The sequence below is a fragment of the Ranitomeya imitator genome, chromosome 10, assembly GCF_032444005.1.
Source record: "Ranitomeya imitator isolate aRanImi1 chromosome 10, aRanImi1.pri, whole genome shotgun sequence".
Taxonomy (NCBI): Eukaryota; Metazoa; Chordata; class Amphibia; order Anura; family Dendrobatidae; genus Ranitomeya; species Ranitomeya imitator.
In genome coordinates this window covers 143883282-143911087 of record NC_091291.1, presented here as the reverse complement: position 1 = coordinate 143911087, position 27806 = coordinate 143883282, and the positions used below count along the sequence as shown (strand labels likewise).

General features: G+C 51.5%; 1 protein-coding gene across 1 annotated transcript in view; it reads right to left on the bottom strand.

Annotated features, from left to right (window-relative positions):
• Positions 1-9776: 9776 nt before the first annotated feature.
• The window catches only part of SORL1 (sortilin related receptor 1), a 64913-nt gene continuing 46883 nt past the window's right edge, over positions 9777-27806 (bottom strand). The window contains exons 35-48 of the mRNA XM_069741147.1: positions 26629-26798; positions 26256-26368; positions 26044-26148; positions 21670-21736; positions 21472-21554; positions 21038-21134; positions 20247-20431; positions 19863-19982; positions 19622-19786; positions 19062-19236; positions 18816-18922; positions 16873-17065; positions 15930-16142; positions 9777-13418 (exon numbers count right to left, since the gene is read on the bottom strand). Of these exons, the coding sequence (XP_069597248.1) occupies positions 13351-13418; positions 15930-16142; positions 16873-17065; positions 18816-18922; positions 19062-19236; positions 19622-19786; positions 19863-19982; positions 20247-20431; positions 21038-21134; positions 21472-21554; positions 21670-21736; positions 26044-26148; positions 26256-26368; positions 26629-26798 (1861 nt within the window). The 3' untranslated portion in view covers positions 9777-13350. The remainder of the gene's footprint in view (positions 13419-15929; positions 16143-16872; positions 17066-18815; positions 18923-19061; positions 19237-19621; positions 19787-19862; positions 19983-20246; positions 20432-21037; positions 21135-21471; positions 21555-21669; positions 21737-26043; positions 26149-26255; positions 26369-26628; positions 26799-27806) is intronic.

Sequence of the window (27806 nt, the reverse complement as noted above, 5' to 3'; positions counted from 1 at the left end):
ATAATACAGGATGTAACTCAGGATCAGTAATGTAATGTATGTACACAGTGACTGCACCAGCAGAATAGTGAGTGCAGCTCTGGGGTATAATACAGGAGGTAACTCAGGATCAGTAATGTAATGTATGTACACAGTGACTGCACCAGCAGAATAGTGAGTGCAGCTCTGGAGTATAATACAGGACATATATGGTACACAATTATTTAGGGTTGGGGTAAGTTCATGTAGGTATTGGCATCATACAGACATCACAGCAGGGGGCTACATTTTCTGTCTGCAGTGATATAATATTATAATCCATTTTTTTTTTTAACTGGTTAAAATGGTCTCTAGCGCTAACAATGTTGAAAATGATCGTATCTCTCTCCCTCCAGTGGTCAGTAGAGGTTTTACATATTAGAGAATTTTAGGATATTTTGTCTTATGAAATGAAGCGGTTGTTTCTCTTCCCTGGTTGGTTGTTGGTTCTCTGCTCTAACATTGCAAAGAGTATAATATTTATTACTGGATATAAATACAGGATCAGTCAGAAGTCCGGACTATGTTGTTCATGTAATGGTTTTCCTGGCTCTTATTGGAGTGTGCACATTGCAGATTCAGACTAGAAGCTGCAAAATCAAGAAGAAAATAAGGAGTAAAGAACCACGTGCCACCTCATTACACAATGTCTTACATCTTACACAAATAAAGGTGCCACTTAGTGCAGAACAGAGGAGATGGAGGTCGCGGCTGGATGTGGTGGGGGCCATGCTGGGGAATAAATTACCACCAGTGTCACTTGCAGAGACCGCTACCATCACCCCACCCATCCATGCTTCATGGTGGACACCACACATGTATAGACCATTCACTCACCTTTTGTGCATCTCACACAGACATGGTGGCTGGTACTAAAATCTCTATTTGTGACTCCTTGGACCACAATACAGATTTCCATTGATCTCATTTCTAGTCCTTGAGTTGCTCGGTCCACACAAGCCTCTTCTTGTTTGCGGTCCTCAGTTGCGGCTCCTCTGCAGCAATTTGACCATAGAGGCCACTTCTTGTCCCCTCTGGATAGCTACTTAATTTCTGTATATCATTTATGATGTGCTGTTATTTGGCATCTTTCGACACTGGTAACGCTGATGAACTTATCCTCTGCAGCAGAGGTCATTCTTGGTCTTCTCTTCCTGTGACGGCCTGCGATTGATAGTTTTTATGACTGCACTTGAGAATACCTTCAAGGATCTAGCAATTTTCTGCACGGACGGACCTGTGGCTTCTCTTCTCTTAGTTGAGTGTCTCTTGTCATATTCCAGCTTAGAACATTTGTGGATTCAGGTGAAACCTGTATGGAGTTGTCCACCAACGCTGCCCTACAAAACACCTGATGGTCGTTAACACTTTCTGACGGCCGGTGACTCCACACATGAGCTCTGGACAAGGCGACCTGTTCATTGGCAGCCATACCAAGGGACGACTGATGAAGATGATGGGGATAAGTGAAAAGGATGTGAAGCTGTAATTGAGGAAGAGGGGGCACCAGAAGGAATTGGAGGTCTACCATGTTTTGGGTTTCTCTCCTTCCTCCTTTCCTGGTTTTGCTGCCTTCAGTCTGAATCTGCAATGTGCACACTCCAAACACAACAAGGAAAACCATGACACGATCGGGGGTCCCCAGCATTAGAGTATAAGCCATAATCATCAACATTAACAGAAATAAACACGTGGAATAGATCACTCTGTCTGTAATTACTCTACAGAATATACAAGTTTCACTTTTTGTACTGAAATAAATTCACTTTTTGAAGATATTCTAATTGAGCAGCACCTGTATATAACCTGAAGCCAATGGTTTTGACTGTCTCCTAATGAAGAGTTAAAAGTTGTCAAACAACTTAATTAACTCCAATTACTGCCCCCTTATACAAGAGGTCTGTTCATGGTGACCGCTCTGCCCAAACTTCTACTTCCTGCTGTGCAATAGTCCAGTCATCGTTCAGTGCAGATATAGAGTCCAATAGTCTGAACATTCCGCTGATCCAGCATCACGTTTGCAGACGTTCCTCCGCACAAAACTCATAGGGCACAGAGTGCTAAGAAAATCAATTTCAGTTATAGATTTCCAAGGGATGGAGCGGTACGGGGGGCCGGGACCCAGATCTGATCCCACAAGAAGGCGAAGAACACAATAAACAATACAAAAGGGGGTAAAAAAAAACACCTAAAACACAAAAAACAACCCAGATTCTTTATATTTATTAATCCGGTCGCCACTTTGATCAGATTTTAGCATGATATTTGTAAATTGTTGAAGAATTAGCATTTTTTTTTAAACTTTTTTGAACATGATTTGTGGGGAAGTGGTTAATACTGAGCAGCCGTCAGCCCCAGAATGGACCAGAGCCCGCAGGTCTGTACACGGGGGATCTGGGGAATGACCCGATTATCCGCCGCAGCCCGTGATCCACCCGAATAGTCTCAGCCCGGTAGGAATTGTGATCTGAGATCAGCGCAAAGGAGCTTACAATCTATGAGAATGTGCGGCCCAAAGACTCAACACCTGTTACTAATAAAAGCAAAAATACCGTAAAAAAGAAATGATTAAAAAAAATGACGAGAATTTTTTTAAAATTGCAAATAATAGAGATGAATCAAAAGTAACTAAAAATAGTAAAAAGGCAATAAAAATAGCAAATAAAATGAAAAAGGTATAAAAAAAAAACCCACAAAACATTTCCAACTACAAATGCATCAAAATAATTGAGAATAAAAATACGACGACATGCTAAAAAAAAAAAAAACATAACGGAAAGAAATCAAAATATGACAAGAAAAATAAAATAAAAACTAAAAACAAAGGAAATTGAAAATAAAGCCGTAAAATTCCTGAACAAATGATCCATCTCTCCTACACGGTCCGTGGCGCTGTACGACTGGAGGGAGCAGGAATGGCGACGTCCGACATTAAGGGGTCTGGGCTGAATCCCGCCCCACGCTCAGCTTATAATGCAGGATTGGAGCAATTCAGCGCAGAAAAGGATGAAAGATGGTGAGGAGCTCGCCGCGCTGCACCACAACCTGCATCGCGTTAACCCTTCCTTTCCCAGGTGCCACAGTTGAATAAGGGAGGAGGAGGTTGCTCGGTTGCAGCTGCAGATTTGCAGCACTCTGTCGCTTTAAGACTACAGACTGCGATACCTCAGATGAACTTCGCTGCAGACAGAAGGAAAAAAAGGTGCGCGTGGCCCCCGCCGCTGCATCGCCGCCATAATCCGTGATGTCATTATCCAGGTGTCAGTTTGCAGGAGAGGCAGAGGCTCCGCTTGTTGCTAGGACGTGAAGGGTAAAGTCGGATGGGATTGGATTTTCTATTTTCTCATCGAAACCAATGGCGAGCGATCAGCGTGAAGCCGCAGAAAGGCACATTCTTCTCTGCTACCCGGACAAATAACCCACGGCAGCGGCGGCTACGCGGGGGGCTCAGCGCTCTGGTATTGGCTTCCACCGGGGGCTAAGGTACAAAGGCTCCACCGACAAAGGAAAATCTAGGAGGCAGCGTCAGGGGGGGATCAGACGAGAGGGCGGCGATGTGCCAGATTATCCAGGAGACCAGCAGATCGATGGATTCAAATCCTGCAGATCAATCCGCCATCAGTCCACCATGACGGCTCAGGGCGCAGATGATTAGTCATGATTCTGATTCATTAAGTGACTCTGCAGATTGAGCGGATCAGCATGAGACGACAGAATATTAATATTTCCAGCGCAGCCCAGAAAAATCTACAACTCAGTGCCGAGTTCTGGCCGCCATTGTACCAACAGCAAACGATGCACCGACGAAATCCAATGCCGAGTTCTGGCCGCCGTTGTACTGACAGTGTACGATGCACCGACGAAATCCAATGCCGAGTTCTGGCCGCCGTTGTACTGACAGTGTACGATGCACCGACGAAATCCAATGCCGAGTTCTGGCCGCCGTTGTACTGACAGTGTACGATGCACCGACGAAATCCAATGCCGAGTTCTGGCCGCCGTTGTACTGACAGTGTACGATGCACCGACGAAATCCAATGCCGAGTTCTGGCCGCCGTTGTACTGACAGTGTACGATGCACCGACGAAATCCAATGCCGAGTTCTGGCCGCCGTTGTACCAACAGCAAACGATGCACCGACGAAATCCAATGCCGAGTTCTGGCCGCCGTTGTACCAACAGCAAACGATGCACCGACGAAATCCAATGCCGAGTTCTGGCCGCCGTTGTACCAACAGCAAACGATGCACCGACGAAATCCAATGCCAAGTTCTGGCCGCCGTTGTACCAACAGCAAACGATGCACCGACTAAATCCAATGCCGAGTTCTGTCCGCCATTGTACCAACAGCAAACGATGCACCGATGAAATCCAACACAGAGTTCTGGCCGCCGTTGTACTGACAGTGTAGGATACACCGACGAAATCCAACACCGAGTTCTGGCCGCCATTGTACCGACAGTGTACGATGCACCGAAGAAACTCAGCGCCGATTTCTGGCCGCCATTGTACCAACAGTGCACGATGCACAGACAAAACTCAGCGCCGATTTCTGGCCGCCATTGTACCAACAGGATACTATGATGCACCAAAGAAACCCAATGCCAAGTTCTGGCCGCCATTATACCAACAGCATAAGATGCACCAAAGAAACCCAATGCCGAGTTCTGGTCGCCATTATACCGACAGCATACGATGCACTGACGAAACTCAGCGCCGAGTTCTGGCCGCCATTGTACTGACCGCGTATGATGCACCAAAGAAACCAAAAGTCGAGTTCTGGCCGCCATTGTACCAACAGCATAAGATGCACCAACGAAACCCAACGTCAAGTTCTGGCCGCCATTGCACAGACTTGGTATGATGAACCGACGACTCACACTAAGCGACCTATGTCCATAATGGCATGTTAAAGCAGCTATATACAGTTGTATATACAGTTGTGGCCAAAAGTATTGACACCCCTGCAATTCTGTCAGATAATACTCAGTTTCTTCCTGAAAATGATTGCAAACACAAATTCTTTGGTATTATTATCTTCATATAATTTGTCTTAAATGAAAAAAAAAAACACAAAAAGAATTGTCCTAAAGCCAAATTGGATATAATTCCACACCAAACATAAAAAAGGGGGTGGACAAAAGTATTGGCACCGTTCGAAAAATCATGTGATGCTTCTCTAATTTGTGTAATTAATAGCACCTGTAACTTACCTGTGGCCCCTAACAGGTGTTGGCAATAACTAAATCACACTTGCAGCCAGTTGACATGGATTAAAGTTGACTCAACCTCTGTCCTGTGTCCTTGTGTGTACCACACTGAGCATGGAGAAAAGAAAGAAGACCAAAGAACAGTCTGAGGACTTGAGAAACAATATTGTGAGGAAGCATGAGCAATCTCAAGGCTACAAGTCCATCTCCAAAGACCTGAATGTTCCTGTGTCTACCGTGCGCAGTGTCATCAAGAAGTGTAAAGCCCATGGCACTGTGGCTAACCTCCCTAGATGTGGACGGAAAAGAAAAACTGACAAGAGATTTCAACGCAAGATTGTGCGGATGTTGGATAAAGAACCTCGACTAACATCCAAACAAGTTCAAGCTGCCCTGCAGTCCGAGGGTACAACAGTGTCAACCCGTACTATCCGTCGGCATCTGAATGAAAATGGACTGTATGGTAGGAGACCCAGGAAGACCCCACTTCTTACCCCGAGACATAAAAAAGCCAGGCTGGAGTTTGCCAAAACTTACCTGAAAAAGCCTAAGACGTTTTGGAAGAATGTTCTCTGGTCAGATGAGACAAAAGTAGAGCTTTTTGGGCAAAGGCATCAATATTTATGAGTTTACAGGAGAAAAAAAGAGGCATTCAAAGAAAAGAACACGGTCCCTACAGTCAAACATGGCGGAGGTTCCCTGATGTTTTGGGGTTGCTTTGCTGCCTCTGGCACTGGACTGCTTGACCGTGTGCATGGCATTATGAAGTCTGAAGACTACCAACAAATTTGCAGCATAATGTAGGGCCCAGTGTGAGAAAGCTGGGTCTCCCTCAGAGGTCATGGGTCTTCCAGCAGGATAATGACCCAAAACACACTTCAAAAAGCACCAGAAAATGGTTTGAGAGAAAGCAGTGGAGACTTCTAAGGTGGCCAGCAATGAGTCCAGACCTGAATCCCATAGAACACCTGTGGAGAGATCTAAAAATGGCAGTTTGGAGAAGGCGCCCTTCACATATCAGGGACCTGGAGCAGTTTGCCAAAGAAGAATGGTGTAAAATTCCAGCCGAGCATTGTAAGAAACTCATTGATGGTTACCGGAAGCGGTTGGTCGCAGTTATTTTGGCTAAAGGTTGTGCAACCAAGTATTAGGCTGAGGGTGCCAATACTTTTGTCTGGCCCATTTTTGGAGTTTTGCGTGAAATGATCAATGTTTTGCTTTTTGCTTCATTCTCTTTTGTGTTTTTTCATTTAAGACAAATTAAATGAATATAACAATACCAAAGAAATTGTGATTGCAATCATTTTCAGGAAGAAACTGAGTATTATCTGACAGAATTGCAGGGGTGTCAATATTTTGGCCACAACTGTAGGTTAAATAAACATGGCTGCAGAAATGGCGCCATCCCTGTCCAAAGGTTGCCAGAATCCGTCCCTTCCTCACCCCACAATCTACTAAAACTCTTGTGCATGCCCTCATCATCTCCCGCCTCGATTACTGCAACACCCTACTCTGTGGCCTCCCCGCTAACTCCCTTGCACCACTCCAGTCTGTCATCATCTCTGCTGCCCGGTTAATCCACCTCTCTCCTCGCTACTCTCCTGCTTCTCCCCTCTGAACTGGATTTGCAAATTACTAACACTGATCTAGAGACTTCTTGGATCCCGGTCAGACGCCTCTCAATCAGCCAAACAAGATCTCCACTTTGCACTGACGAGGGGCAGTACCCCGAAACACAGTGTCTGCAAATTGAGATTCTGGTTTGGCTATTATTTTAAGTCATGTGACAAGACTCGTTAAAGGGTCTACATTGAGTGTTAGAATTGCTACTTCCAATAGGTGGCACTAGAGTTCTATTCCTCTTCCTCTCTGAAGAGACAATTAACACTGATCTACAAAGCCATCCACAACCTGTCCCCTATCTATATCTCTGAACTAATCTCCCGATATCTTCCCTTATGCAAATCTTCGATCCTCCCAAGATCTCCTTCTCTCCTCCACACTTATTCGTTCCTCACACAACCGCCTCCAAGATTATCCCAAATATCCCCCATCCTCTGGAATTCCACGCCTCAACACGTCCGATTATCCACCACCCTCGGATACTTCAGACGGAACCTGAAAACCAATCTCTTCAGGAAAGCCTACAGCCTGCAATAACCATTCTGCCGCCTCCGCCTCACTAACCACCCGAGCTGCCACGTCACCAACCACCCGAGCTGCCGCGATGCCACAGCTGCCGCCTCACCAACCACCCGAGCTGCCACGTCACCAACCACCCGAGCTGCCGCCCCACCAACCACCTGAGCTGCCACGTCACCAACCACCCGAGCTGCCTTGTCACCAACCACCCGAGCTGCCGCGATGCCACAGCTGCCGCCTCACCAACCACCCGAGCTGCCACGTCACCAACCACCCGAGCTGCCGCCCCACCAACCACCCGAGCTGCCACGTCACAAACCACCCGAGCTGCCGCGATGCCACAGCCAGGGCTGCCGCCTCACCAACCACCCGAGCTGCCATGTCACCAACCACCCGAGCTGCCACGTCACAAACCACCCGAGCTGCCGCGATGCCACAGCTGCCGCCTCACCAACCACCCGAGCTGCCACGTCACCAACCACCCGAGCTGCCGCCCCACCAACCACCCGAGCTGCCACGTCACAAACCACCCGAGCTGCCGCGATGCCACAGCCAGGGCTGCCGCCTCACCAACCACCCGAGCTGCCATGTCACCAACCACCCGAGCTGCCACGTCACCAACCACCCGAGCTGCCGCGATGCCACAGCTGCCGCCTCACCAACCACCCGAGCTGCCACGTCACCAACCACCCGAGCTGCCGCCCCACCAACCACCCGAGCTGCCACGTCACCAACCACCCGAGCTGCCGCCCCACCAACCACCCGAGCTGCCGCGATGCCACAGCCACAGCTGCCGCCTCACCAACCACCCGAGCTGCCACGTCACCAACCACCCAAGCTGCCACGTCACAAACCACCGAAGCTGCCGCACCAGCCACCCGAGCTGCCGCGATGCCACCGCCAGAGCTGCCGCCTCACCAACCACCCGAGATGCCTCCTCACCACCACCAGAGCTGCCGCATCCCCGACCTTCTGTCTCTTCCCCATTATCCCATAGAATGTAAGTCCTCAAGCACAGGGTCCTCTCCCCTCTGCACCAGTCTGTCATCGTAAATTTGTGTACTGTAAATGATATCTATAACCCTGTATGTAACCCCTTTCTCATGTACAGCACCATGGAATCAATGGTGCTATATAAATAAATAATAATAATATTACATTTCAGCCCTGTTCACTTTAATACTTCCAAGCTACAATACCACACACAACCTGCAGACAGGGGTGGCACTGTTCTAGGAAGAAGGTAGAATGTTTTTGTAAATGGACAGCCCATTTGATTGGTGGAGATTTTCAAGTTATGGCGGATTATAGTAGCAGTCGGGGCTATGCAAATCATCCAGCATGGCTTCCACGTGGCACAGAAAGGTGACATGGCTCTGCACTGGTTGTAGTGTGAAGACACCTGTTCCCGCCTTATCAGCCCTCATCAGTGCACATTATAGAGACAGTGTCAAGATTTTATTTTTTGCGCCATCTTTTTGAAAATATTTTGGCACAGTTTATGCCAACCATTTGACCCAAAATTGTGCATTTTTGAGCAAAAATTTGGCTTTTCTTGCCACAAGATGGGAAAGTGGGTGAGGGAGGCAGCAAAGTGTTACCGAAATTCAGCAGTAACAGGAGCAGTATTGGGCACGCGTCTGCAACCAAGATGCAAGAAATCAATTAAGAGGCGTGAACTGATACATTGGTGAGCTTAAGATTGGGGTATAAAATGAGCACTCATGTCCCTACAGGGGTCCAGAAATAAACCAGAGAGGGGCTGGTGGGATGAACGGGAGAGGATACAGCAGATTTATACAGTCTGGCAGTACGGAGCCCTTTATTCACAGAGCTGTTCCTGACTTGTCCCTCCTCATCAGCAGACTCGTGCAGTAAGGTCTTCACACCGTATGACCCGTGATATTGTGGCCTGGAGGGACAGGAGGAATGATGAGACCCTGAAGTCCAGCAGGGCCGATGGATCTACACCACAGAGGCACACATTTCACTAATGAGGGCACAAGGCAGAAATAGGGAGTTCTGCACAATGTTACATTGTGTCCGTGCCGTACACTAAGGGCTCTAACCTGCATGAGTCCATCCTCCTTTTGGCGATTTCCCTTGGTCAGGACCCCAGATATCGATGCTTCTGACCGGTGACAGGCGTCACATGTAGATTCTGTGTGGCGAGTCCTGTGGACCTTTACTTTTCTTCTTATTTTCGGGGTGAACCCTCAGAGGTTATTAATGTGTTGTCCATTTAAATCGACATTTTATTTCCTCTAGCGCTGGACTCTGCCACCATCTACAGGACACGTCCTCACGTCTCCAGTTACCGGACATCCCTCTGTGACTTTAGGGAACTACAACCCCCATCGTTCGTATTACCATAACTGCATCACCGGAAATAATCGAGGACAAAGCGTAGGATCCAAATACATTTTAATGCGAAGTTAAAAACAAACAACAAAGACTGTGCAAAACATGGAAACATTAAAAAAAGGCACAAAAAGTGGAATAAAAATGTCGGAGGCGGCGGAGCTGGGAGTGGCTGTATCGGGGGATGTGAGGGGTTAATGTTGGTCAGAGTGGCATCTACATACAGCGGTGTAGTGCGAGGGTCCCGTATTCTGCGGATTATGGGGGCATGCGCACTCCGACAGAAACAGAGCAACAACGCGGACAGGAAACAATTCAGACGGCTCCATAAAGGGGAACCCCGAGCGGAGGCATCAAATATAGATCAGGGAATCGCATGATGATCAACTGCTCACAGGGAGCACACACATTCTAGAATATCTGTCCCCATGACAACACTGCCGGGAAAAGACAGGTCCTCTGTGAGCGGCTGCAGCTTTTGTGAGAAACACTATACAATATCATTACTTACCATGTAATTTCCTAATGTAGATTTAGATGCGACTCGGAAGTGGAGCGCCCCTTTAAATACACAGGTATAGATGGTGATAGAATCCTGATAGCAGTAAACAGCGCTGCAGGCGATCAGACTCCGGGACTTTACTAGTGCAGAGAGGATGAAAGCCGTCATCTGATTGTCTGCAGCCACTGGCGATCTATAGTCAGTTATTACTGGAATGTATGATACGCGGACACCGCTGCTGCACATCGCCCCGCGGCCACCGATACGGCACAAGTCATCTGGTATTGCTTACAGCACGGGGGTGGGCACATACATCGCACCCCTGCGGAGGGCTCTGGACCGGGGGACGGGACTTAAGAAAACAGCTCTACTGAAAATGGACCCCCACACATCACTCCTACTCCAGTCACACCCAGAGCTGCATTCACAATTCTGCTGACATGTCATGCCTTCTGCTCCAGTCACACCCACAGCTGCATTCACAAGCCTGCTGACATGTCGTGTCTTCTGCTCCAATTACAACCACAGCAGCACTCACAATTCTGCTGACATGATATGTATTCTACTACAGTCACAACCAGAGCTGCATTCAAAATTCGGCTGACATGTTGTGTCTTTGATACTAGTCACACCCACAGCTGCATTCACAATCCTTGGGTTCAGTCAGCACCTAGAGGTGAAGCTTTCCGCCCTAGACCCCAGATAAAGTCAGTCCCGGGGGCCACACATTCCCTCTGCGCTGCATGCAGAGCTGTGCCCATTGTACACACTGCATCTCCCATGATGCATCGCAGCAGAGCACGCCGCGAGCAATCACCAGGGCGGCAGCTGTGCCGGGAGATCTAGAAAGTGGTACTGAGCAGAACTGTGAATGCAGCTCTGGATGTGAGTAGAGTATAGGACATGCTACACACTGTACATGAGGATGACCCGGATAAAGCAGCGGTGTGGGGGAGGGGACCCTGTACCTTAGTGTTTTCTCAGGGGAGAATTTTGGCAATTTTAGTTGCTGGTGAATTAGAAGAAAAAGATAAATAAAACCGCTGCGGCGGCGGCGAGTCTAAACGTAAGAATGGTGCACGCACAATCACACAGATTAGATACATTGTTACAAGGACGCATCGCACACAGCGGCTCGGCCCGCCACCGACTTGGCACTACGCTACATTCCTGAGATTTTAGGGCCCCGATACAACCGGACCTCTCTGTGCCCGGCGGATACGAGAGAATAATAATGGCGCTCACATGATGGGGAAGGAACAGAGAACCGCTCAGTGAAGGGTTAAAAATGGAAACTATACAGACGTCCGTCCTGGGGAGCCACAATCCTCCCAGGGGCCAATCAGGAGCAGAGAACGGCTGTGTTATGGGCCTCCCCTCCTCTCGCAGCAGAGGGGCCCAGGGTCCCGGATTTGCACTTTGGGCTGAAACTATTCAGACCCCCAAGATTATAAAACGAGGCTCAATCATCAGATCATTAAAAGTTGCAGAACTTTCTAAAATAAAACAATAAACTTTCCATTTCAATTTCTCGCCATCTTCAAACCCTGCAGCTGCTGTAAGTGAATCTTACTTGCTTCCAGTCAGGGGTTGTTCTGCACCTCACACAGCTGAGGGTTTGTTACATTGTACTCAGCCTATAGGATGTGTGCTGCAATGTATCAGTCTGTTTCCAGTCACTGCCAGTAAGCAGAGATCTAAGAACTGGTGGGGAACTGAAAGATAAAGTGTAAGAGAACGATGCAGAACGGTGGGACAGGCCTGGAGAAATAATGGCGCACACCCATCCCGACACACTGTAACGATAGTCAGCTGTGAGGACAGCTCCGGCAAGTAACATCACAGCGAGGAAGAAAGCACAGGAACCTCAGAATAACAACAGAAATCACATCTGTACCATATACACAGCCACAATCCGGGAGGCATCCTGGGGGACGGCAGAATTACGAGCGCAGCTCTGTATCCCCACAGCTGGGTATAGCCACCACACAGCTTCATGTCTCCCAGCTTTTCAGCCTCCTGCACGGACGATCTGTCCAATGATGAGCTCCTTCTTATGCAAATGGATGGTTTAGTGAGTAATAAAAAATTGGGTAAAAAGTGAGAGCAGTAAAAGCCGTCCTACTGCCTGTCACCCAACTTTCCAATGTCCTGAATGGGCAATCTGCCTCTCACATACAGTACATCCTTCCCCAAAATGATTTATTATTCTGGAAAGCTGGGAGAAAACCCCTGTGGGGCAATCAGTGCAGCTTTTCTGGCAGTCACCCAGCTTTCCAAGCATCCTCAATGGCCAATCTGTCTCGTCAAAGAGCAATATGTTCCATCCCAGGCAGATCGGTCATTCGGAGCGGGAAAATGAACGAGGCAGCTGGAACTGGAGCTTTCCAGGCTGTCACTCAGGTTTCCAAGAGCCCTGAACGGCTGAAGTGTGTAGCTAAGCAAGAGTTCAAGCCTTGCTACACAGTCTGTGGGAAAGCTGGGTATTACCATATGGCCCTGGGCCTCCAGTACTCACCCAGCTTTCCTAGAAACCGTTAGTGGGGAAATCTCATGTAAGATGATGAATGCAGTTAGACAGTGCTAGTCAGCTCCGCGCAGAGAACTGGGGGGCACAGTGTGGGGAGCACAGTATGGGGGGGGGGCACAGTGTGGGAGCACAGTATGGGGGGGCACAGTGAAGCCAGCAAAAACATACCAAATAGATTAACCCCTTCAGCGCCGATCCCCGTTCCTAGACTCGTCGACATAGAACGAGGGCAGTTCAGAAGCTGCGGTGGCAGCCGGCTCCTCCCGTAACCAGTCAGTAAGGCTCCTCGCAGAACCCCCCAATGCCGAGCGTCCCGGGCTCCACACACACATATATATTACATATCTTCACATTCACAGCAGACGCAGGGCGAGGGCCGGGCGAGGGCCGGCGGGCCGAAGATTTGGTTAACAGAAATCCGTATTTTGTATTTCACAGTCGACGACAACGTTTGTTTTCCTCTTTTTGGCCAATATAAAAATAAGGTATCGCAACTGAAAAGTGCGGGAAATCCAAAGAACGGACGGACAATTCCTCCGAAAAGATGATATTTACATCATTTTGGTTTGGACCCAACAGCCACGAGCTTCACGCTATCACCATGGGGACGTCGTCTGAGAAGCCGGTGATCATCGGAGCATCATCATCATCGTCACCTGGAAGAGGAGGACAAGACATCAGCATCATCGCCCCGGAGGCAGAGAGCGCCATCGCCCCGGACACAGAGAGCGCCATCGCCTCGGAGGCAGAGAGCGCCATCGTCCGGGACACAGACAGCGACATCGCCCCGGACACAGAGAGCACCATCGGCCCGGACACAGAGAGCGCCATCGGCCCGGACACAGAGAGCGCCATCGGCCCGGACACAGAGAGCGCCATCGGCCCGGACACAGAGAGCGCCATCGGCCCGGACACAGAGAGCGCCATCGGCCCCGACAAGAGAGCGCCATCGCCCCGGACACAGAGAGCGCCATCGGCCCGGACACAGAGAGCACCATCGGCCCGGACACAGAGAGCACCATCGGCCCGGACACAGAGAGCACCATCGGCCCGGACACAGAGAGCACCATCGGCCCGGACACAGAGAGCACCATCGGCCCGGACACAGAGAGCACCATCGGCCCGGACACAGAGAGCACCATCGGCCCGGACACAGAGAGCACCATCGGCCCGGACACAGAGAGCACCATCGGCCCGGACACAGAGAGCACCATCGGCCCGGACACAGAGAGCACCATCGGCCCGGACACAGAGAGCACCATCGGCCCGGACACAGAGAGCACCATCGGCCCGGACACAGAGAGCACCATCGGCCCGGACACAGAGAGCGCCATCGGCCCGGACACAAGAGAGCGCCATCGCCCCGGACACAGACAGCGACATTGCCCCGGACACAAGAGAGCGCCATCGGCCCGGACACAGAGAGCGCCATCGGCCCGGACACAAGAGAGCGCCATCGCCCCGGACACAAGAGAGCGCCATCGGCCTGGACACAAGAGAGCGCCATCGCCCCGGACACAAGGGAGCGCCATCGGCCCGGACAGAAGAGAGCGCCATCGGCCCGGACACAAGAGAGCGCCATCGGCCCGGACACAGACAGCGACATCGCCCCGGACACAAGAGAGCGCCATCGGCCCGGACACAAGAGAGCGCCATCGCCCCGGACACAGACAGCGACATCGCCCCGGACACAAGAGAGCGCCATCAGCCCGGACACAGACAGCGACATCGCCCCGGACACAAGAGAGCGCCATCAGCCCGGACACAGAGAGCACCATCGGCCCGGACACAAGAGAGTGCCATCGCCCCGGACACAAGAGAGCGCCATCGCCCCGGACACAAGAGAGTGACATCGCCCCGGACACAAGAGAGCGCCATCGGTCCGGACACAGAGAGCACCATCGGCCCGGACACAAGAGAGTGCCATCGCCCCGGACACAGAGAGCGCCATCGGCCCGGACACAAGAGAGCGACATCGCCCCGGACACAGAGAGCACCATCGCCCCGGACACAAGAGAGCGCCATCGCCCCGGACACAAGAGAGCGCCATCGCCCCGGACACGAGAGCGCCATCGGCCTGGACACAAGAGAGCACCATCGCCCCGGACACGAGAGCACCATCGGCCTGGACACAAGAGAGCACCATCGCCCCAGACACGAGAGCGCCATCGGCCTGGACACAAGAGAGCGCCATCGCCCCGGACACGAGAGCGCCATCGGCCTGGACACAAGAGAGCGCCATCGCCCCGGACACAGACAGCGACATCGCCCCGGACACAGAGAGCACCATCGGCCCGGACACAGACAGCGACATCGCCCCGGACACAGACAGCGACATCGCCCCGGACACAGAGAGCACCATCGGCCCAGACACAGACAGCGACATCACCCCGGACACAGACAGCACCATCACCCCGGACACAGAGAGCACCATCGGCCCGGACACAGAGAGCACCATCGGCCCAGACACAAGAGAACGCCATCGGCCCGGACACAAGAGAGCGCCATCGCCCTGGGTAGACATTATACATCGAGATTATCTGGCATCTGATAATCTAGAATCTGCTTGGACAGATCTGCTTTAAAGGGGAACTTCACCTGCAATCAGATCAGTGATCAGGGCGAGATGGAGACTGAAGGTCGCACAGCAGCAGGATGAAGAGCTTAAGGTACCGTCACACTCAGCAACTTTAGAACGAGAACGACAGCGATCCGTGACGTTGCAGCGTCCTGGATAGCGATCTCGTTGTGTTTGACACGCAGCAGCGATCTGGATCCCGCTGTGACATCGCTGGTCGGAGCTAGAAGTCCAGAACTTTATTTCGTCGTCAGGTCGGCGTGATTCGTCATGTTTGAGAGCAAAAGCAACGATGCCTGCAATGTTTTTTCATGGAGCGAACAACCAGCGAGAACGAGAAGTGAGTCGCCGTTACGTCACTGGATCGCTCCTGCATCGTTCAGCTGTTGCCGTGTTTGACGTCTCTACAGCGACCTAAACAGCGACGATCGGCTCGTTGTCTATATCGCTGCAGCGTCGCTGAGTGTGACGGGACCTTTAGTCTACAGCAGTCTGGGAAAGTGTTGGCTTCCCAGTAGGATGCAGCTGACCAGTAGCCACCGTGGTTATTATACTGGTCCCCAGAGCCGGCAGGTGCCGCTTGTCTTACCTATATCATCCCCCGATGAGAAGATGGCGGCTCCGAGGCGCGAACTGTAGTGACTGTTTGCAAATGCGGTGAAGCTGTTCTGGAGTCGCCGGTGTCGCATGTACAATATAACGAAGCCGCAGCCCATGGCCACCAGCAGCAGGAAAAGGACCGGGACCACGATCGAAGCCACGTCCGAGGACTGCACGCTGGTGGACGGCAACGGGTCCACTCCTGAAAACAGCAGAGATACCACAAAAGCCAAACAGGCGACTAAGTTAGACTGCATGATCCAATCACATTTCCAAAACCTCTGCTTCCTGTCAGTGAATGGGAACATTGGCCCGGATTCATGTTTTTACGTGGCCCCCAGTTCTTCTGTCTTTTCAGTTCCACCTAGTCTGACATTTATTTTGCATTTCACTCTCTGTTCCCCATTATGGGAGTAGTTTGTTTTTTTTTTTTTATCCCAGCGTGTGCGGCCGATTCATTATTTGTGATTTAACAAAAAAAAAAAGTCAGAATTTTGGAGCAAATGTTTGAGTTCAATGTAACACTTTAATCTTTAATGCATCATGTGACTTTTTGCTCTAAAAAGGTAAAAAAAAAAGATCATTTTTGATTTTGCACCCGATTTACAACCCCATATGCATCAGACTGAAGAACTAGGCACAAAAAACAGCAACGAATATTACAAGAAAAAAGATAAAATGAGTTAAATACAGCAAATAATGAATCGGGGGTCACTGCTAATAACCAGAGGCGGAAATCCCATCCAGACCCGCACAGATGAGGGATTGTGATAAAAGTATCCAGTGCTGACATCAAACTGATACAATGTAACAATCAGGAGAAAGAACTGTGCCGACAATCAGAAGAATAAACAACATATGGAATGGAGGAAAACCATTCAATGAAAGCAAGCAGTGGTAGTGAAGAGATTAACCAGCAGCAGAGATCTCACCTGTGCCAAGATGGTCATAGAGAAGCAACGCCGGCTCCCCGCAGATCTGACCGCTGTACAGACACCGCGCCTGGACGCTGAACGTGTAACTGTGACCAAGTCTCAGGTCAGAAATCGTAAAGAAGTTCTCAGATGTGTTTCCCAGAGGAAAGGAGAGGTTCCTGGAGCTGTCAAACATGTGCACTTCATAACCCTGCACCAGGAGAGTATGGCAGAACAGTGAGTGCAGCTCTGGGGTATAATACAGGATCAGTAATGTAATGTATGTACACAGTGACTGCACCAGCAGAATAGCGAGTGCAGCTCTGGGGTATAATACGGGATGTAACTCAGGATCAGTAATGTAATGTATGTACACAGTGACAGCACCAGCAGAATAGTGAGTGCAGCTCTGGGGTATAATACGGGATGTAACTCAGGATCAGTAATGTAATGTATGCACACAGTGACTGCACCAGCAGAATAGTGAGTGCAGCTCTGGAGTATAATACGGGATGTAACTCAGGATCAGTAATGTAATGTATGTACACAGTGACTGCACCAGCAGAATAGTGAGTGCAGCTCTGGGGTATAATACAGGATGTAACTCAGGATCAGTAATGTAATGTATGTACACAGTGACTGCACCAGCAGAATAGTGAGTGCAGCTCTGGAGTATAATACAGGAGGTAACTCAGGATCAGTAATGTAATGTATGTACACAGTGACTGCACCAGCAGAATAGTGAGTGCAGCTCTGGGGTATAATACAGGATGGAACTCAGGATCAGTAATGTAATGTATGTACACAGTGACTGCACCAGCAGAATAGTGAGTGCAGCTCTGGAGTATAATACAGGAGGTAACTCAGGATCAGTAATGTAATGTATGTACACAGTGACTGCACCAGCAGAATAGTGAGTGCAGCTCTGGGGTATAACACAGGATGTAACTCAGGATCAGTAATGTAATGTATGCACACAGTGACTGCACCAGCAGAATAGTGAGTGCAGCTCTGGAGTATAATACAGGAGGTAACTCAGGATCAGTAATGTAATGTATGTACACAGTGACTGCACCAGCAGAATAGTGAGTGCAGCTCTGGAGTATAATACAGGATGTAACTCAGGATCAGTAATGTAATGTATGTACACAGTGACTGCACCAGCAGAATAGTGAGTGCAGCTCTGGAGTATAATACAGGAGGTAACTCAGGATCAGTAATGTAATGTATGTACACAGTGACTGCACCAGCAGAATAGTGAGTGCAGCTCTGGAGTATAATACAGGATGTAACTCAGGATCAGTAATGTAATGTATGTACACAGTGACTGCACCAGCAGAATAGTGAGTGCAGCTCTGGGGTATAATACAGGAGGTAACTCAGGATCAGTAATGTATGTACACAGTGACTGCACAAGCAGAATAGTGAGTGCAGCTCTGGGGTATAATACAGGAGGTAACTCAGGATCAGTAATGTAATGTATGTACACAGTGACTGCACCAGCAGAATAGTGAGTGCAGCTCTGGGGTATAATACAGGATGTAACTCAGGATCAGTAATGTATGTACACAGTGACTACACCAGCAGAATAGTGAGTGCAGCTCGGGGTATAATACAGGATGTAACTCAGGATCAGTAATGTATGTACACAGTGACTGCACCAGCAGAATAGTGAGTGCAGCTCTGGAGTATAATACAGGATGTAACTCAGGATCAGTAATGTAATGTATGCACACAGTGACTGCACCAGCAGAATAGTGAGTGCAGCTCTGGAGGATAATACAGGATGTAACTCAGGATCAGTAATGTAATGTATGTACACAGTGACTGCACCAGCAGAATAGTGAGTGCAGCTCTGAGGTATAATACAGGATGTAACTCAGGATCAGTAATGTAATGTATGTACACAGTGACTGCACCAGCAGAATAATGAGTGCAGCTCTGGAGTATTGTATACTTACTCTGGACTCGTTGAAGTATTTTTCTCTTAGTGCTAAACTCTTCCAGAATAGGAGAACGTGATCTTTCTCAAAGATGAGCTTCAAGGCTTCTGGAGCAGACAGAGGAACTGAGGACAAGTGTAGAAGAAGTGGAGTCAGCGGGAGACTTTGGGTCTTTTCCGGTTACATAGGGAGCGCTGCGGTCACTCGGGTCTGTCGGGGAGGGTGCAGGCTCCGTCTCGCAGTCACGTCCTGGCGTTCTCTCACCTGTGCTGACTTTGGCGCTGGCCTCTTTGCTCATGTTCCGCAGCTGGACGATGGCGCTGTATTTCCCCCCGGGCTCCAGGTTTCCGATCCTGAACTCCACGGTGCTGTTCCGAGTGTTCACTTTGTAACTCTTCTCTGTCTTCATTATTAAATCTTTCATGGAGACGATGTACGCCTGGAATATAGCGGTATCCTGAGCGCGCGCCGCGGACTGGACGCTCCCACCGATGACCGTTATAAGGTAGACTCTCTGCTTGCTGAATATGAATGAGGGAGGCTCACAGGTTCGTTACAGTGTGTCAGCGCAGCCAGTCCGCTGAGGACTAAACACATCACCAGCACAGATCAGCTCCTGTCCTAACTGCAGGCTGCTTGCTGTGACCTCCACTGACACATTGTAACGGATTGCAGCTATGTGAGTGCTCGGTATGTTCAGGTTTCTAACCTATAAATGTAAAAAATAATGCCTGCATCTACAGACAGCAAGCGGAGATCCTGAGCGCGGTGCTGAATACACAGTCCGAGCAGGCGCACGCGGGTCACACGGGGCGATCACTCACCAGCTCACTGTCCGGTGAATCGTACGGTGATTCCCACTTCATGACCACAAAGGTTTTCTCCACCTGGACGGCGTGAAGATGGCGAGGCGGCAGCCGGTTGTCGGGAATCATCTTGACCACAGCATAGTCTGACGGGGGTCCCTGATACGGGGATGTGACCCGCACCTGACAAGAGACGCCGTAATGTCAGGACCCACAATAACAGGCTCCAGCTGCGCAGCGCGGCGCTAGGTCTCCTCACCAGGAACAAGTACTGCTCGTCTCTGCTCACACGGATGGTCACGTCGTGGAGGCTGGTCGTGACGTTCAGCGGATTCCTATGCAGCTCGGAGAATGACGTGGCGTAATACACCCCGTACGTCTGGACGTGAGAGATCAGGAGCAATGTTACTGAGGCCTCGGCCCCATATCTATTCTCCTCTACTCACAGCCAAAGCTGCACTTGTAAATCTGCAGCTTCCTGCCCCTCTGCTGCTCCCTGCTGGTGGCTGATGCACTACACCACGCACAGTCCATTAGATTGATCTACACTCCCATGATGACGTCTATGGTGTGCCCAGCAGAATTATGAATGCAGCTCGGGCTGTGATTGGAGGGTAAGACATAAAACAGAAGAGCCTCTTACCACATTCCTGCTGCCCACCCAGCTGCACTCCACTGCCGTCTGGTTAATTACTTTTGCTTTCAGACTCGGGACTTCTGGTCTTGTTCCTTTCGTGGTAAAGTGCTCAAATGCCACAGAGCTCTCACCGTAAGACGACTGCGCCCAGGCCGAAATCTCGTACTCTGTGTGCGACGTCAGGTTCGTCACTGAGAAAAAACGACAAAGGGGAGAATAAGACAAAGCGAGGAAGGAATCAGTGCACAGAGCAGGTTATCAAGAGCCCAAATCAGCTAAAGCCTGTATTATACCCCAGAGCTGCACTCACTGTTCTGCTGGTGCAGTCACTATGTACATACATTACATTACTGATCCTGAGTTACATCCTGTATTATACCCCAGAGCTGCACTCACTATTCTGCTGGTGCAGTCACTATGTACATACATTACATTACTGATCCTGAGTTACATCCTGTATTATACTCCAGAGCTGCACTCACTATTCTGCTGGTGCAGTCACTGTGTACATACATTACATTACTGATCCTGAGTTACATCCTGTATTATACCCCAGAGCTGCACTCACTGTTCTGCTGGTGCAGTCACTGTGTACATACATTACATTACTGATCCTGAGTTACATCCTGTATTATACTCCAGAGCTGCACTCACTATTCTGCTGGTGCAGTCACTATGTACATACATTACATTACTGATCCTGAGTTACATCCTGTATTATACTCCAGAGCTGCACTCACTATTCTGCAGGTGCAGTCACAGTGCACATATATTACATTAGAGGACGTGACTTTCACCTGTCTGTGAGACACTTCGTCCATCAAACTGTAACGTTCTTCTCTCCTGAATATGAGAATCAAACTCCCAGGATAAAGTCACCGTATAACCCGTCATCTGAAAAACAATTCACATGTGTGACACTGTAAAGAGGCAGGAAAAGGTGGAGACATAACGGAGGGGTGTGGGGGAGGCATAACGGAGGGTGGGGGGAGCACAACGGAGGGGTGGTGGAGGCACAACGGACGGGTGCGGGGGAGGCACGACGGAGGGGTGCGGGGGAGGCATAACGGAGGGGTGGGGGAGGCACAACGGAGGGTGGGGGGAGGCACAACGGACGGGTGCAGGGGAAGCAGGACGGAGGGGTGCGGGGGAAGCAGGACGGAGGGGTGCGGAGGCTGAACGTGTCAGTGCAGGACACATTTTTCTGTCTCTGTCCCAGGATTCGACTCACCAAAACATCAGAGTCGTCCCTCAGTGTAAACGCCACCGAATCCTCTTTAATTGTCTGAATTTTAATGGTTGGAGGAGGGACAACTATCAGAAACAAATAGGAGGACACCTGTAAGTACACCGGCCCCCTATGGCTGGGTATGTCTATGGTGTACAATGCAGCAGAAGATGGACGGACCCCCTACATCTCGGCAGTTACCTTTTGCGGTGCTGATAGATTTGATGCTGCTCCATTCCCCGGCCCCCCGGCTAGTGACAGCGGCCACCTGAAACAACGGGAATTACAGAAGAGTTACTAAATTACTGCTACGAGACTAATCTGATGACGTCTGACCCATCCGGAGAGCGCCAATCACAACGCCGTCTGACCCATCCTGAGAGCGTCAGTCACAACGCCGTCTGTCCCATCCGGAGAGCGCCGGTCACAACGCCGTCTGTCCCATCCTGAGAGCGCCAATCACAACGCCGTCTGACCCATCCTGAGAGCGTCAGTCACAACGCCGTCTGTCCCATCCGGAGAGCGCCGGTCACAACGCCGTCTGTCCCATCCGGAGAGCGCCGGTCACAACGCCGTCTGTCCCATCCTGAGAGTGTCAGTCACAACGTCGTCTGTCCCATCCTGAGAGTGTCAGTCACAACGCCGTCTGTCCCATCCTGAGAGCGCCAATCACAACGCCGTCTGTCCCATCCTGAGAGCGCCAATCACAACGCCGTCTGACCCATCCTGAGAGCGTCAGTCACAACGCCGTCTGTCCCATCCGGAGAGCGCCGGTCACAACGCCGTCTGTCCCATCCGGAGAGCGCCGGTCACAACGCCGTCTGTCCCATCCTGAGAGCGCCAGTCACAACACCGTCTGTCCCATCCTGAGAGCGTCAGTCACAACGCCGTCTGTCCCATCCGGAGAGCGCCAGTCACAACACCGTCTGTCCCATCCTGAGAGCGTCAGTCACAACGCCGTCTGTCCCATCCGGAGAGCGCCAGTCACAACACCGTCTGTCCCATCCTGAGAGCGTCAGTCACAACGCCGTCTAACCCATCCTGAGAGCGTCAGTCACAACGCCGTCTGTCCCATCCTGAGAGCGTCAGTCACAACGCCGTCTGACCCATCCTGAGAGCGTCAGTCACAACGCCGTCTGACCCATCCTGAGAGCGTCAGTCACAACGCCGTCTGTCCCATCCTGAGAGTGTCAGTCACAACGCCGTCTGTCCCATCCTGAGTGTGTCAGTCACAACGCCGTCTGTCCCATCCTGTCCATCCACAGACAGCTGTTTCGGGGTGTTTGCCCCTCATCAGTGTGGAGTAGGAATCTGGCTATTAGGAGCAGTGCCTAGTAAAAAGGCTATAAAGGCACAGATGATTGGCCTTGGGGAGACCAAAACATCCAACGCCGTCTGTCCCATCCTGAGAGTGTCAGTCACAACGCTGTCTGACCCATCCTGAGAGCGCCGGTCACAACGCCGTCTGTCCCATCCTGAGAGCGCCAGTCACAACGCCGTCTGACCCATCCTGAGAGCGCGCCAGTCACAACGCCATCTGTCCCATCCTGAGAGCGTCAGTCACAACGCCGTCTGACCCATCCTGAGAGCGTCAGTCACAACGCCGTCTGTCCCATCCTGAGAGCGTCAGTCACAACGCCGTCTGACCCATCCTGAGAGCGTCAGTCACAACGCTATCTGTCCCATCCTGAGAGCGCCGGTCACAACGCCGTCTGACCCATCCTGAGAGCGTCAGTCACAACGCCGTCTGTCCCATCCTGAGAGTGTCAGTCACAACGCCGTCTGTCCCATCCTGAGTGTGTCAGTCACAACGCCGTCTGTCCTATCCTGTCCATCCACAGACAGCTGTTTCGGGGTGTTTGCCCCTCATCAGTGTGGAGTAGGAATCTGGCTATTAGGAGCAGTGCCTAGTAAAAAGGCTATAAAGGCACAGATGATTGGCCTTGGGGAGACCAAAACATCCAACACCGCGGAGACACCATCACGTGTTTCTCAACGCAGTGATTCCAGAACACTGCCCCCATCCCTTATGGGAAATATGCAGATGCATGTAAAGAAGCTGCGGAGACACCATCACGTGTTTCTCGACGCAAGCAGTGAATAGCCAGGCCTTTCCCTGGGAAGGAACAACCACGGGAAGGGCAGCATCCTATGAAGGAAAGGCCTGGCTATTCACTGCTTGCGTCGAGAAACACGTGATGGTGTCTCCGCAGCTTCTTTACATGCATCTGCATATTTCCCATAAGGGATGGGGGCAGTGTTCTGGAATCACTGAGTTGAGAAACACGTGATGGTGTCTCCGCGGTGTTGGATGTTTTGGTCTCCCCGAGGCCAATCATCTGTGCCTTTATAGCCTTTTTACTAGGCACTGCTCCTAACAGCCAGATTCCTACTCCACACTGATGAGGGGCAAACACACCGAAACAGCTGTCTGTGGATGGATACCATGCTTGGCATAGGTGGCTTTCCTTCATAGGATGCTGCCCTTCCCGTGGTTGTTCCTTCCCGGGGAAAGGCCTGGCTATTCACTGCTTGTGTCGAGAAACACGTGATGGTGTCTCCGCAGCTTCTTTACATGCATCTGCATATTTCCCATAAGGGATGGGGGCAGTGTTCTGGAATCACTGAGTTGAGAAACACGTGATGGTGTCTCCGCGGTGTTGGATGTTTTGGTCTCCCCGAGGCCAATCATCTGTGCCTTTATTGTCTCATCCTGAGAGCACCGGTCACAACGCCGTCTGACCCATTCGGAGAGCGCCGGTCACAACGCCGTCTGTCCCATCCTGAGAGTGTCAGTCACAACGCTGTCTGACCCATCCTGAGAGCGCCGGTCACAACGCCGTCTGTCCCATCCTGAGAGCGCCAGTCACAACGCCGTCTGACCCATCCTGAGAGCGCGCCAGTCACAACACTGTCTAACCCATTCTGAGAGCGCCGGTCACAACGCCGTCTGTCCCATCCTGAGAGCGTCAGTCACAACGCCGTCTGTCCCATCCAGAGAGCATCAGTCACAATGCCGTCTGACCCATACTGAGAGCGCGCCAGTCACAACACTGTCTAACCCATCCTGAGAGCGCGCCAGTCAACGCCGCCTGACCCATCCTGAGAGCACCGGTCACAACGCCGTCTGTCTCATCCTGAGAGTGTCAGTCACAACGCCGTCTGACCCATCCTGAGAGCTCCAGTCACAACGCCGTCTAACCCATCCTGAGAGCGCCAGTCACAACGCCGTCTGACCCATCCTGAGAGCACCGGTCACAACGCCGTCTGTCTCATCCTGAGAGTGTCAGTCACAACGCCGTCTGACCCATCCTGAGAGCGCCGGTCACAACGCCGTCTGACCCATCCTGAGAGCGCCAGTCACAACGCAGTCTGACCCATCCTGATAGCGCCGGTCACAACGCCGTCTGACCCATCCGGAGAGCGTCAGTCACAACGCCGTCTGTCCCATCCTGAGAAAGCCGGTCACAACGCCGTCTGACCCATCCTGAAAGCGCCAGTCACAACACCGTCTGACCCATCCTGAAAGCACGCCGGTCACAACGCCGTCTGACCCATCCTGAGGGCACACCGGTCACAACGCCGTCTGACCCATCCTGAGGGCACACCGGTCACAACGCTGTCTGACCCATCCTGAGAGCGCCGGTCACAACGCTGTCTGACCCATCCTGAGAGCGCCGGTCACAACGCTGTCTGAGCCATCCTGAGGGCACGCTGGTCACAACGCTGTCTGACCCATCCTGAGAGCGCCGGTCACAACGCCGTCTGACCCATCCTGAAAGAACGCCGGTCACAACGCCGTCTGACCCATCCTGAGGGCACACCGGTCACAACGCTGTCTGACCCATCCTGAGAGCGCCGGTCACAACGCTGTCTGACCCATCCTGAGGGCACGCTGGTCACAACGCTGTCTGACCCATCCTGAGAGCGCCGGTCACAACGCCGTCTGACCCATCCTGAAAGAACGCCGGTCACAACGCCGTCTGACCCATCCTGAGGGCACACCGGTCACAACGCTGTCTGACCCATCCTGAGAGCGCCGGTCACAACGCTGTCTGACCCATCCTGAGGGCACGCTGGTCACAACGCTGTCTGACCCATCCTGAGAGCGCCGGTCACAACGCCGTCTGACCCATCCTGAAAGAACGCCGGTCACAACGCCGTCTGTCCCATCCGGAGAGCGCCGGTCACAACGCCGTCTGTTCCATCCTGAGAGCGCCGGTCACAACGCCGTCTAACCCATCCTGAGAGCGCCGGTCACAACGCCGTCTGACCCATCCTGAAAGAACGCCGGTCACAACGCCGTCTGACCCATCCGGAGAGCGCCGGTCACAACGCCGTCTGTTCCATCCTGAGAGCGCCGGTCACAACGCCGTCTAACCCATCCTGAGAGCGCCGGTCACAACACTGTCTGACCCATCCTGAGCACGCCAGTCACAACGCCGTCTGACCCATCCGGAGAGCGCGCAGACAACGCCGTCTGACCTGTCCGGTCACTTCACAGTAATTACTGGGAGTCTTGTTAATGGAAGAGCCCAAATATAGCAGAGCCGTAGTAACGCTGGCAGCACTCACCCGCAGCGTGTACAAGGTTCTGGCTTCGGTATAGTGGATGTTATAGCAGAGGTCCTGCGTACTGAATGACGACCAACCCGTGGAAGTGTTTGTACTGTACTCCACCTGGAGGAAGCAGCGAGCAATTAATCGTATATAGCGTGCAGTATTGCACCTCTACCAGCAGGTGGCAGCAAAGACATGACGATCCTCTGATCAGCCCATATGCTCACCACATATTCCCGAATTAACCCATTAGGGTTTGCAGGAGGAGACCAGCAACAAATGATGGTGGACGGAAGGTTCTTATTCAGGTCCAGCTGCCGCAGCTGAGGCTGCCCAGGGACTAGAGAGAGAAAACGATAATAGTGAAGCAACCTTCCTGGATACATGGATTAAAGTCGCACTGCGAGCTCCCCCTGTCTCAGTGATGTTTTCTAATAATCTCACTGGTGGTTTATATTTATTACGTCTTTCTATGGCTCCAGAGCTTGTGCAAATCTGAGCAGAACTGCAGTATGAAGCATGGTGGACAGGCAAGAAGTGCAGCACCGTAACATTTATATGACGGCCTGTGTGCCATCATGTGAGCAGGGCGATACTTACGTCCTTCAGGGGTGCGGAGGGTGATCAGGTCATTGCTGTTGTGCACCTTGCGCAGACATTGCACCTGGACCTTCACCTGATACGTCGTGTCCGGTTTAAGGATCTTTAATATGCAGACTGTCTTGCTGCTTTGAGTTTCCAGAATTTTCCATGTGCTTTCCCCGATAGCCCTGCAGACACGGGAGACACAAAGATGGGAAGAAACGATGTGGTAAGGAGATGCAGTACCAGTGAACTGCCACTAGGAGGCACCCAGTGCTGTGCATGCGTCTGAGCTGGGGATGTGTTTGTCATGGGGCTCAGCGTTACGTGGGACTGATGCAGAGCGCTACGTGGGACTGACGCAGAGCGCTACGTGGGACTGACGCAGAGCGCTACGTGGGACTGACGCAGAGCGCTACGTGGGACTGACGCAGAGCGCTACGTGGGACTGACGCAGAGCGCTACGTGGGACTGACGCAGAGCGCTACGTGGGACTCATGCAGAGCGTTACGTGGGACTCATGCAGAGCGTTACGTGGGACTGATACACAGTTAAGTGGGACTGACGCAGAGCGCTACGTGGGACTGACGCAGAGCGCTACGTGGGACTGACGCAGAGCTCTACGTGGGACTCATGCAGAGCGCTACGTGGGACTCATGCAGAGCGCTACATGGGACTCATGCAGAGCGCTACATGGGACTTATGCAGAGCGCTACGTGGGACTGATGCAGAGCGTTATGGGGACTGATGCAGAGCGTTACGTTATGTGGGACTGATGCCGAGCGCTACGTGGGACTGATGCAGAGCGTTACGTGGGACTGATGCAAAGCGCTACGTGGGACTGATAGAGTTACGTGGGACTGATGCCGAGCGCTACGTGGGACTGATGCAGAGCGCTACGTGGGACTGATGCAGAGCGTTATGGGGACTGATGCAGAGCGTTACGTTATGTGGGACTGATGCCGAGCGCTACGTGGGACTGATGCAGAGCGTTACGTGGGACTGATGCAAAGCGCTACGTGGGACTGATAGAGTTACGTGGGACTGATGCAGAGCGCTACGTGGGACTGATGCAGAGCGTTATGGGGACTGATGCAGAGCGTTACGTTACGTGGGGACTGACGCAGAGCGTTATGTGGGACTGATGCAGAGTGCTACGTGGGAGTCATGCAGAGCGTTATGTGGACTGATGCAGC